Raw genomic sequence first — 12,028 nt, 5'->3', positions numbered from 1 at the left:
TATGGGGCTTGAACTCAACCCTGAGACCAAGAGTTGTATGCTCCTCTGACTAGACCAGCTAGGCACTCCAGTAATTTTGTGTGTGTGTGTGTAAGCCCTATACTCAAAGTCGGGCTTGAACTCACAACCTGGAGATCAAGAGTCACATGTTCTACTACTGAGCCAGGCAGGCACCCCCTCTTGTCTTACTCATCCTTAAGAGCTCAGCTTAAACACCATCTCTTTAGGGAGGCCTTCCTTAAACTTCCCAGGTTTGGGCTTCTTGCTATCTCTGGATTGAGCCATCGATTGGTCCATGCTCTTACAGAAGTCTAGATTTTTCCTTTGTAGCATTTTTTTTAAAAGATTTTATTTATTTATTCATGAGAGAGAGAGAGAGAGAGAGAGAGAGAGAGAGAGAGAGGCAGAGACACAGGCAGAGGGAGAAGAGGCTCCATGCAGGGAGCCTGATGTGGGACTTGATCCTGGGACTCCAGGATGACACCCTGGGCCGAAGGCAGGTGCTAAACTGCTGAGCCACCTAGGGATCCTCTGTAGCATTTAAACAATTTTATTTATGTAATGATATTAATCTTTCACACAAGCCTCAAAGTTCCATGAGGTAGGGACTGTTTTCTCTTGCTAACCATGGTATTACTACGGCCTCAGTACCTTATGTACAGCAGGTAGCGTACACTCAGTACTCTCTTAGTAGGTACAGCCTTTCCCCCAAATCTAGCTCAGTAGATACTACTCTCCAAGGAGACGTGGACAGTTCAGAAACTTTGTGAGCTTGGTGGTGGAGACAGTGGTTGAAGGGCCAGAGGGGTGGCAGAGGTAAGGGCTGGTGTAATGGGATCCTGGGGAGATGTAATGATGCTCATTTAACGAGTCTCCTCCCATGATCCCAACCTTCCATTCCCACCCCAAATGAGTCTGTCTTTAACCACCTATGCATTCATTTCTCCAGAGAAAGAGGTAAACCTCACAGTATAAAACCAAAGCCAGAATAACTTTGCAGAATTAGAAAGTGTCCAAGGAACCAGCTACAACTCGACTGAATGGGACTTCAACACAGAAATGATCGTGTTCCTCCAAATACTCTTCAGTCTTGGAAGCTCACACTCCTCCAGCAAGTAGAAAGATAAAAACACCTTCTTCTGTGGTCAGCTGCTGAGGAAGAACTTTTCTCTTCTGATGGACCAGCACTATTTCTTTTTTGTGGCTCTTTTCCCTTCTCCTTTCCTAGGTTTTCCTTTGCCACGAAGCTTCTTGAGACGCAGCTGCTCATCCTTGAAGTCCTGATGCTCATCTCTGAGTGGAGAAGGGAAAATAATCAGCTAGTATATCTACCTGATGGGAAAAGCAGACCCGTCTAGCATGGTTCCCTTTAGCTGTTCTGGTAACTGGGCCTTGACTTCTGCAGGGAACAGAAAGGACAAGGAGTCCCCAGCATACACAGGGGCTGTGTTCTAAAAGTTCATTTCCAAATCACAGTGTCCCCTCATAGAAACAATGCCTCACAAGCAACTGACATTCCCAGGCCAGCCCATGTGAGTCTATGCAACTATGACACAATGTTAATCACCCCAAATTTCCCTAGAATGGTTAAGACTGAACATAGGGAAGCAGAAAGTGGATCTCAGCTTCAACAGCTACACAGAGACCCTGAGAGCCCCAGGAATTAGCACCTACCACAAAGGGGAAGAGGTCTGAAGGAAGCTGCCTTCATGGCTGTGGACAATCCACACAAAAAGGCTGCTGGGGAAAGGCTCGGAAGGAAGCCAAATCAAAAGACAGGTGCTTTAGAGATGCCCTGTCTGAACATCCGGATGGGGGCAAGCTGAAGACTGCCTAAGATTAAATACCTAAAACAGTGTAGCATTTAAATATGTAAGGTCTGGAGCCCATTTCAACCTGGGTTCAAATCACAGCTCCATCTCCCACTGAGTGGCTGTGTGTCCTTGGATATGTGACCTGCCCTCTCTGTATCTTAGTTTCCTCACCTGTCAAGTGTGGATAGTAATGGCATACAAATTAAATAAGAGGGGATGTGCTGGGCCCAACTGTTAACTCCTTAGGTAGTTTTAAAACAGACTGGTTTTGTAGGGTACACTGTTCATTCCATGAACATGATGGATACAGCTGACCTCTTTGGAATTAGATATGATTGCCCCCAAATCATCCATTCTCAACAGAGCAGCCAGAGTAATGCTTCTAAATTATAAGAGATCACATCAACCCTCTGCTCACAGGCCCACAGACGGTTCCCCCATTTCACCCAGAGCCAAGACCTTGTCATGGCCCTCAGAGCCTTTCACGATCTGCCTGTGGCCCTACCACTCTCTTTGCCGCCTATGCTAGTCCTGAAGACGTCAGAACTCCCACCTCAGGGCCTTTGCTCTGCTCTTGCCTCTGCCTAAACAGTTTTTCCCCAGATCCCACTTGTCTCACCACCTTCAAGCCTCTGCTTAGACCTCACCTGCTGAAAGAGGCTGACTTTGACTCTCCTGGTCAATACTGTGACCTATCCTCTCCCCACCCACCATGTCCCTGGGAGTATTCTTCATCCTGCTCAGACGGCTTTCCTATTTTTTCCCCACAGCACACTCAGCTTCATGGCATATCCATCATTTATTCCTCCACTACGTTTGTTCTCTTCTTCACCCCCTCCTCCATTCCCGTCAACCCTCAACCAGGGGGACAGCTCCAAAGCTAGGAGTCTTTGTGATGATAAAACCCAACCACCTGTGTGACTGAGTGTTCAGGAGAACCTGTGCCTCCCTCCCTTATTTGCAGGTCTGAGAGTAATGTTTTCTCTACTGAAGACTGTCTAGTTTCATTCTGCCTGATGCCACAGGAGGCCTTCCATTAGAGGCACCATTTACCATAACTAGTGACTAAATACATGAAAATAATTGTGCTTTTCCATGGAACACTAAATGCTACCCCATCCCCAAAGATAGTCAAGGTTTTATCTTTCAAACAAATGGAGAGTGGCACCAAACCGGTATATTAAAATAGTTGAATGTGATTTTGTTATGGGTTATAATTTCTACTCAGGAGATCTGCTTTCTAGTGATATTTTATTCTGGATCATAATAAAATTAATTTTTATTTTCTGAGCCCAGACTAATAGTGAGAAAGCCCCAGAGCAATTCCAGAAATTCAAAATATGTCATGGATTCTAATCTCGATTATATTAACTAAGAAAATCTATTCTAGGGCAGCCCGGGTGGCTCAGCGGTTTAGTGCCGCCTTCAGCCCAGGGCCTGGTCCTGGAGACCCGGGATTGAGTCCCACATCAGGCTCCCTGCATGGAGCCTGCCTCTCTCTCTCTCTGTTTCCCATGAATAAATAAATAAAATCTTCAAAAAAAAAAAAAAAATCTATTCTATTTTGCTCAACTGTTCCCCTAGTGCTCAGATAAGTGTCCATACACAGAAGGTACTTAAAAAATATATCTTAAAAATATATCCACAGAGGCGCACCTGGGTGGCTCAGTTTTAAGTGTCTGCCTTCAGCTCAGGTCATGATTGGGCTCCCTGTTTAGTAGGGAGCCTGCGTTTCCCCCTTTCCCTCTCCCGGTCCCTCCCCCTGCTAGTTAGTGCATGCTCTGTCACATAAATAAAATCTTTAAATATAAATATATATCCATTGGATAGATGAAAGTACCAATTTTTAGCTACGTGGAATGAACTATCAATTTTATTATACTAGAGTGAATAGTCCCAAATTAACTTTGGTATTGCTGTCCTAAGACAAGTCCAATTCAAACATGTTACATTTTCTCAAAAAGTAGATTTCTATTTTTTAAAAGATTTTATTTACTTATTCATTAGAGACACAGAGAGGGGCAGAGACACAAGCAGAGAGAGAAGCAGGCTCCATGCAAGGAGCCTGATGTAGGACTTGATCTTGACACTCCAGGATCATGCCTCTCAACCACTGAGCCACTACCCAGTGGTCTTTTATTTTTAAGTAACCTCTACATCCAATGTGGGGCTCAAACCGTGAGATCAAGAGTCATAAGATCTAACGACTTAGCCAGCCAGGCACCCCAAAAAGTAGATTTATTTTAACTTTACACTATTACGCACTGTTTGAATTCTTTTATGATGGGCATGTATTACTATGGTAATTAAGACTTCTTTTAAAGAAAATGACCATGTAGGTATTTGATCTTTTTTCTTTCTAGAGCAATAGTCCTGAGCACCATTTCCTATACATACACTAACATATCACATGGTATGAAGAACCTATGTGATCCATATATTACTCTTTTTAATTTTTTCTTTTAAGTAGGCACCACACCCAGTGTGGAACCCAAGGCAGGGCTTGAACTCAGGAGCCTGAGGTCAAGACCTGAGCTGAGGTCGAGCCTGGTACTCCATTGACTGAGCTACTCCGGTGCCCGCTCATATTACTATTAAAGCTGAACTACAACTCATTTAGACTAAGTTAATATATCAGAAAGGGTACATACTAAAAATGCCAGAAGAAGGTAGAAGGAAATAGGAACACCAACAAAACTGCCATTAGGAGAGAAAGGAGTCTCCCAGAAACCGGCTAGGAAGGAGATTGGCTTTGGGGCAGGGACTCTCCTCATCTGACCAATGAGGACCTGCTGCTCTGGCAGCCTGTGGGGACAAAGCAGGGATGGGTGGGGTCCAGGTTTTCCTCTGCATCCCTTTAGAGTGCCTTTAAATTAATAAATAAACATATCTGTAGCTCAGTCTCTAGTCAATGTTAGTCCAGTTTTAGACATAATTAAAATGTCTTCCCTAAGTACAAGTTTCCTTTTTTGTTTCAGTGTGTCCATTATGAGTATTTTAAAAGCCTTTCCCCCTCAAAACTGTGCCTTTGAACCTGAACCAACTGGGCTTGAATATAAGAACCACAAAACTATAAGGATAAAAAAGGCTTTTTCCTTCTCTAATCTACTGGAAAAAATCTCTTACAGGTTACTATTTGTGTTCTTTGTCATTACCTATAGAGGCCAAAGAAACGTAGTGTCCCCATGAGTGCAAAATAAGTGTTGTGATTTGGATACCAGTCATAAGTCTCCTTCCTCTTGGCCAAAGGCTGCTCACTAAACAGTTTCACCACTTTCATTGATTTGGAGTCAGTAGGCCTGGCAATTTCACCGAACAGCCGGGCGCTCAGACGAGTCATGCGCAAGGCATATTCTGAAAGGGAAGACATTTCCTGAGCAGCAAGAGGCCCTACAGGAAATGAGAAGATAAACAGGTTAGTATATGAAATTCCAAGATTATCTAATGAACACTTTAGAAATAAAAACAGCCAGCCACATGTGAATCAGTCTTGTGACAGGCAGGGCATGCCTTGGAATGGAGAAATATCCACAGTCCAAATGGTTGTTTCCTTTACATGCTTTCCATTTCTAATTTTTACATTTGATGTTCCCATACTATTGCCTTGCTGTGCTGCCCTTTTTACAGCAAACCATTCTGTTATTTACTGATAGTCAGTTTACCCATTTGTAGGCTAGATGAGGATGGGCAAGTGAGTTATCCAACCACAGCATTATTATACCTTTAGAAAACACCCATCTCAGCAATCTGTAGAATAAAAATGCTGACTGCTTGCCATATAAAGGTTTAATCATGGCAGAGAAATAATTATCCTGTTGTCTTTATTATCAGCCCTTTGAACACTGTTCTCCTCAAGGGCTCCAGATGGCTCTGAGAACTGCTAATGAGTTATGAGGTCATTTAGCCTCTAGGTTGCTGGATTGAATTCTGCCTAGAGACTGAGAGCCGTTTGGGAAAAACAAAACAGAGATAGCTCAGCAGCTCTTTAAGATTCATTTTATTCCTGAATAGAAGGACTTATAGGTTATAAGGTTATCTTCCATCTTCTATATTGTCTTAATGCATACTAGCTAAGTCATTAGCTAAAAACAGTAACTTTTTCTTTAGAGGCACAGAATGTTGAAATAAGTACAAGAATAATATGTCATAAGCAGAAATTACAGCTAATATATATCAAAAATTATATGGGCAATACATGAAAATCAGGAATGCTGTTGGTGAAATAACTGTCTCATTCCATTCCAGACCAGATGTAGAGGTCACCTCTGGCAGGATATGCTAATTTATGTGAAATTTTGTAGTGAGATGAGAACCTTTGAGATGAGAGACCATCTTTTGGGACAGTTCTGTGGGGATGAAAAGGAATTGATAAACAGAAAAAAAGGCATAGACCTATCCTGAAAGTACAATGGGAGAAATATACAAAAACAAACAAAAAAACTGAAAAACAAAAAAACCGACCCTCTAGGGCACCCGGCTGACTCGGTCAGTAAAGCACGTGATTCTTGATCTTGGGGTCATGAGTTCAAGCCCCATGTTGGGTGCAGAGTTACTATTAAAAAAAAAAATCTTAAAACCCAAACAAGAATGAGGCCAAGTAAATTTCAAAATAACTCTTGCAAGAAAAACAAAAACAAAAACAAAAACAAACCCAAAACCTGTGTTTAAATTAAGGAATTTTTCATGTCTATTTCTAGATGCATTGAAAGAACAGAGGCTGACCTCAAACTAACTGCAGAATGTCAATCTCAAACCATTTAACAATCTGAACACCAACCAAATGAGCCAATAGTGCCATCTGAAGGCCAGCAATGGGAAAACTGTCGGATCCAGGGTCTCTTCCCTGTCCCTCCAAACTGGAGATCACCTACAAGCCTTGCTCCCTCCTTTTCCTTTCAGCTCTCCCATTCTCAGATTCACTTCCTTCTCAACTCTAGCTCCATTGTGTGGGCAGGAGTGGGCTGGGCTGCCTCCTTAGGGGTAGGGTTATAGTTTCATCAATGAGAAAAAAAGGGCATTAACAGTTTAATGTATAAATAGGATATAGTAACAAATCAGTGCCTTGCAGATACCTGCAAGTTGCCTTTAGAGGCTACAGTGTCTTTGTATGCTTTACTTTTTCTCTCCCTTCAGTTAAAATTATCTTTTTTCAAACATGAGATTAAAAAAACAAAACTAAAAATAATGGTTTCTTAGTCAACTTTGCTTTGTTTTTGCTTAATTGCTATAATGGCATTTAAACAGATTTCTGTTGCAAGTGCACGGTATTTTCACAATCAGTTATTTGGTGGTCAAAACTATTGTTTTGTTGCAGTGTTCTCACTTATGTGTTCTGAATTCCTTCACCTTATATTTTTAAATGAAGAGGCAGCATGGAGTCCTGAGGCCTGGGTTTGCATCCTGGCTCTGCCATTTATTGGCTGGGTTAAAGTTAGTGGTTTTCTAAATCTGACTTTCCTTTTTGGGAAACAAAGCTTGTGGAAATAAATTAGAAATAAGAGGGATAAGTTAAAGCCGTCGCACTCCGTAAAGGGTAACTTAAAAAGAAAAAAACCTAAACGTGTTTTTAAGTTTGGGGTTCATATGATCTAGTCGGGCACAGTTATTTATTCCTTTTCCTTATTTATTTTTTAAAAATACATCTTTAAAAAGATTTTTATTTATTTGAGAGAGAGAGAGCATGAGCAGGGGCAGAGGGAGAAGCAGGCCCCCCACTGAGCAGGGAGCCCGATGTGCAGCTCAATCCCAGGACCCTGGGATGGTGACCCTGAGGCGAAGGCAGACACTTAACTCACTGAGCCACCCAGGTGCCCCCTATTCCTTGTCTTCATCTAATCTCATCAGGAGAAACACACTCCATGCAGTTAAACCTCTAAATCCCTGGAATGACATCTTTACTTATAAAAACTGACAGCCAGAGAAACACAAGGGAGGGGACCAGCAGCTTGGTAACTTGACAGACAGCAAAGAGGAAGGGACTCCTTCGGAAAATAAGTGATCACTGAAACCACCACAGGATGTTAACTTCTGTGCAGGCCCACTTTGCAATGTAGCAAATTACTGGGACATTGAGAAGTAACGAGGTCTCATTAGAATCCACTGGGACGTGGTTATACCACAAAATCCAAGTCCTAAAACTTTTATGATGGAGAAAGGAAATAAGCCTCTTCAAACCTGAATCCCTTACTAGTAATAAAGATCCATTTGCCAAACAGAAGAAAATTGAAAATGATTATAACAATTATCAATTACTGCTTTGTAGTCTCCTTCCACAGACCAGACATATATCTCTGATGAAGAAAGGCATAGGAGCTTGGTATGCTTTTCTTTTAACACAGACTAAAACAGCTAAACAGTTCTGTTGTCCGTAAATACTGGTCCTAAGACTATCAGATGGTCACTTTTTACTATTTAAATTCTTTTTTTTAATTGGGGAGAGAGCCTTACTTAGGATTTTTCAGGACCCAGTATGCATCCTTACACAATCTTCCAATTTTATCTTAAAAATAAAAGAATGATTATGTTCAAGACATTAAAGGCAAATAATTTACATCAGTGAATTTTCATTGTACAAGACAGTCACTTAAAAACGTCATTTTTCCTTAAATGTGATCTTAAGAAAACAGAATAAAGAAAAATTAACTGGAGTGGGAAATGCTAAGCAAAAATAAATAAACAAATAAAACACACACACATCTATTTTCAAATGTGCTGGGCTGGAGCAAGACATGTTAAGCCCACACAAGAAAATGCTTTTTTTTTTTTTTACTTTGGCATAAAAGGGCAAGTTTCTTTGATTTTTAGGATAGGTTTGGTGCATTTGAAAGTTCAAGTTTTGGCTCTGGATTAGTTTTGCCTTTTTCCTTTGAAAAGGGCAGCTAGGGATCCCTGGGTGGCGCAGCGGTTTAGCGCCTGCCTTTGGCCCAGGGCGCGATCCTGGAGACCCGGGATCGAATCCCACGTCGGGCTCCCAGTGCATGGAGCCTGCTTCTCCCTCTGCCTATGTCTCTGCCTCTCTCTCTCTCTCTCTCTGTGACTATCATAAATAAATAAAAGTTAACAAAAAATTAAAAAAAAAAAAAAAAAAAGAAAAGAAAAGGGCAGCTGAAGAGCTGGAGTTCCTAACCTGGGTATCCCTGAGCGCAGCGAATCCCTTGGAACTTTAAAACGGTACGAAGCGTGCCTGTGTGTGTCTGTGCGCAAATTACGCGGGGGGTGGGGGGGGTGGGGGGGGTGGGGAGCTTTCTCTAGTTTCTCAGAAAACCACTGGTTAGCGGAAAGCACCAGCTCTGGACTCTTGCGCTTTGATGGCGACGTCGTGTCTGCAGCAGTGACGGTTCTTTGCCTGGGTTTCCTCACCTCCGACCTGAGAACAAGCAGACGCCTCCCTGCGTGGACGCGGACCTCAAAACTCAGGTGCAGGGTGGGTGCCTCCTACTCATCAGGCCTCGGGGAACCCACACCTTCTGCACACGTAGCTCACGGAAAAACAACCTCAACGTGATGTTTTATTATTCCTAAAGTCTGGCACTAATCGTTCCACTGGGTCGTAGGGACGTGAACGGCTCTGAACCTATGGCCCGCTTGACTCAGTCCAACGACCACGCCTCCGATCCCCTGCAACTGGCCGGATCCCGCTTGCCTGTGCTGAAGCAGGTGTCAAGCCAGCCGGCGCTCGCCTCGGTACGGCATTTTATTTATTTATTTTTTATAATCTCTACACGCAAGGTGGGGCTCGAAGGCCCCGAGGTCGAGGCGCACGCTTTACCCACCGAGCCAGCCAGGCACCCGCAAATACTTTTTTTTTCCAACTGGCAACAAAATCAATTTGCATCCCCCGCCCCCCCCCCAGGACGGCGCAGAAATGCCGCGTGAGGAGCCGAGGAACCGAGCCGCGCTCGCTCCCTAACCGGGAAGACAGGAACTGCGCCGGAGAGGAAGCTACGCTAGCGTCCTGCGTTCGGTCAAGTCCCCAATTCACGCAGGAAAGGGTCACCCAGCTTGCAGGGCGGTGTGAGACCTCCGAGCTGGCTGATAATGAAATCGCCTCTTCTTATTCTTGGGGACTCTAGACGGTCGGAGACCCTTGCGGGACCTCTCCAACGACCCCCACCCCCGTCACCCCCGTCACCCCCAAGCTCTCGGACACCCTTACCTACTCGCGACCTTCCTCTCCCACGCGCCCCTCTCCCGGAAGGCCCGCCCCCCGGGCCGGCTCCACGCTCCCGCGGGACGGAGTCTACCACCGAGAGCAGCGGAGAAACGGAAGCTTGCGGCTAGAGCGGAGCGCTGGGGAACCCGGAACTACTAGCGCTCTCGCTCGGAGGCCGCAGAGGTCATCGCTGGCGCCTGCGCAGTGAGGGGCGTGCGCCGCGTAGGCGGAGCGGCGGAGGCGGTTTACGGAGACCGTCGCCCTACGGGAACGTCTTGCCGGGTTTGCTGAGTGTGTTTTGTTGGGAGATGCCCACAGGGCTGCCTTCCGTAGTGGTTATGCGCGTGCTACGTAGTGAAGGAGGAATGCACCCCCCCCCCCCGCTCCTCCTTTCTTCCTGTTTTCTTTCCCTTTGCATCCGGCTGAGGCCTCGGCGCGCTCCGGGGGCACTGCCCGACTTGGGGCTGAAGGGTCTTCCGGCCCCTCGGGGAGGCCGTTGCCCTCGCGTTCCCCTTCCCGCTCCTCCTCTAGTGGTCCGTTAGTACCATCTGTAGAAGGCCATTCTCCACTCCCTTTCGCAGGATCAGGGTAGATTTGGGCCGCCGGTGGGTCTCCCCGCTGGCCCGGAAGCTTCTTCAGGGAGGAGGGATGGGGTATCTGTCTGACTCCTCCGCAGAGCGTAGAATTCCTGTATTTCCCTCCGCGCTAAACCGGCTGTCAGGCAGGCCACACCACCTGGGCCTTGTACGAAGCATTTATCGACTGAGAGTTGGGCTGGGAACACTATTTTCTGAGCGTTCTTCGAGGCCTTTCATAAAGACTGTAACACGTGCCCTGGAAATAGGGCACATGAGCAGCCAGCCCTATACCTGGGGGGGATCCTATTGACACTCTCCTCCCTCCTATAGAATTGTGTTACCACCACCTGAGGCCGAGGCAGACGCTCAACCCCTGAGCCGCCCAGGTGCCCCAAGTGGCTACTCTTGAAGCTGCTTCTGTCTTTCTGGCCAACCTAATAGTCTTGAAGCTTTAGCAACCACCCCTAGCCCATGTGATTGATTAATGAAACCTTTTTTTTTTTTTTTTTCTTTTTAAAATCTTAAGATCATGCATTCTTTCCTAAAAAGAATAGAGCCCTTCTGCATGTCTGGAAACAGAAACCAGACCCTTTGCACGTGCCGGCAACCTCAGGGCCCCACACTAAGGAGCCAGACTCCCTTGCACAGCCTCTGTGCGCTGTGAAAACGTCTGTAGCTGGCACCATTAACTCTGCACAGTACAAGAAATGTTATGGACCACTGCACTCCCTTTACTGATTAACCACCCTGAACCCCTTTAAAAAATCCTTGGCCCCACAGAAGCCTTGGAGTTGGCCTTAGGACAAGAGAGTCTGCCTTCTCCCAGGTTGCTGGCCTCCTGTATAAAGATCAATACTCTTTTCTGGGCAGCCCAGGTGGTTCAGCGGTTTAGCGCCGCCTTTGGCCCAGGGGTGACCCTGGAGACCCTGGATCGAGTCCCACCTCGGGCTCCCTGCATGGAGCCTGTTTCTCCCTCTGCGTGTGTCTCTGCCTCTCTCTCTCTCTCTCTCTGTCTCTCTCTCTCTGTCTCTCATGAGTAAATAAATAACATCTTAAAAAGAAAAAAGCTCATATTCCTTTCCAATCAAAACTTGTTTCTTGAGTATTGTCTTTATGAGTGATAGGCAGCTAAACTTGGATTTTGGTAACACTCTGGGCACTTTGCAATATGACTCTCATTAAGAAGCTTTTGGAGTTCCTATTAATTTCCTGAGCCTGATGTAACAACATACCACAAACCTGGGGCTTAAGACATCAGAACTTTATTCTCTCATGGTTCTGGAGGCCAGAAGTCCAAAGTCAGTGTCACTGGGCCAAAATCAAAGTGTTGACAGGACCACACTCCCTCCAGAGGCTCTAGGATAGAATCAGTTCTTTGATTCTCCCAACCTTTTTTTTTTTTTTCAATTTAAGATTTTATTTGTTCATGAGAGACAGAGAGGCAGAGACACAGGCAGAGGGAGAAGCAGGCTCCATGCAGGGAG

At 45.2% G+C, this 12,028-nt stretch overlaps 1 protein-coding gene across 1 annotated transcript; it reads right to left on the bottom strand.

Annotated features, from left to right (window-relative positions):
- Window positions 1-332: 332 nt before the first annotated feature.
- MRPS33 (mitochondrial ribosomal protein S33) lies at window positions 333-10,106 on the bottom strand. Its single transcript, XM_025982201.2, has 3 exons — window positions 9,970-10,106; window positions 4,970-5,204; window positions 333-1,293 (listed from the first exon to the last, which is right to left on the bottom strand). The coding sequence occupies exons 2-3, from the start codon at window positions 5,182-5,184 to the stop codon at window positions 1,188-1,190; spliced, it is 321 nt and encodes a 106-aa protein (XP_025837986.1). The 5' UTR covers window positions 5,185-5,204; window positions 9,970-10,106; the 3' UTR covers window positions 333-1,187.
- Between the last annotated feature and the right edge of the window lie 1,922 nt (window positions 10,107-12,028).

The sequence above is a fragment of the Vulpes vulpes genome, chromosome 7 (assembly GCF_048418805.1).
Source record: "Vulpes vulpes isolate BD-2025 chromosome 7, VulVul3, whole genome shotgun sequence".
Lineage (NCBI taxonomy): Eukaryota > Metazoa > Chordata > Mammalia > Carnivora > Canidae > Vulpes > Vulpes vulpes.
The sequence above is the reverse complement of the archived record's forward strand: the minus strand, read 5'-3'. Positions and strand labels throughout refer to the sequence as shown.

Coding starts and splice junctions, on each gene's coding strand:
- MRPS33 (XM_025982201.2), bottom strand. CDS start 5,184: ATGTCTTCCCTTTCAGAATATGCCTTGCGCATGACTCGTCTGAGCGCC. Junction 1,294..4,969: donor CGTTTCTTTGGCCTCTATAG/GTAATGACAAAG, acceptor TTCTCCACTCAG/AGATGAGCATCAGGACTTCA.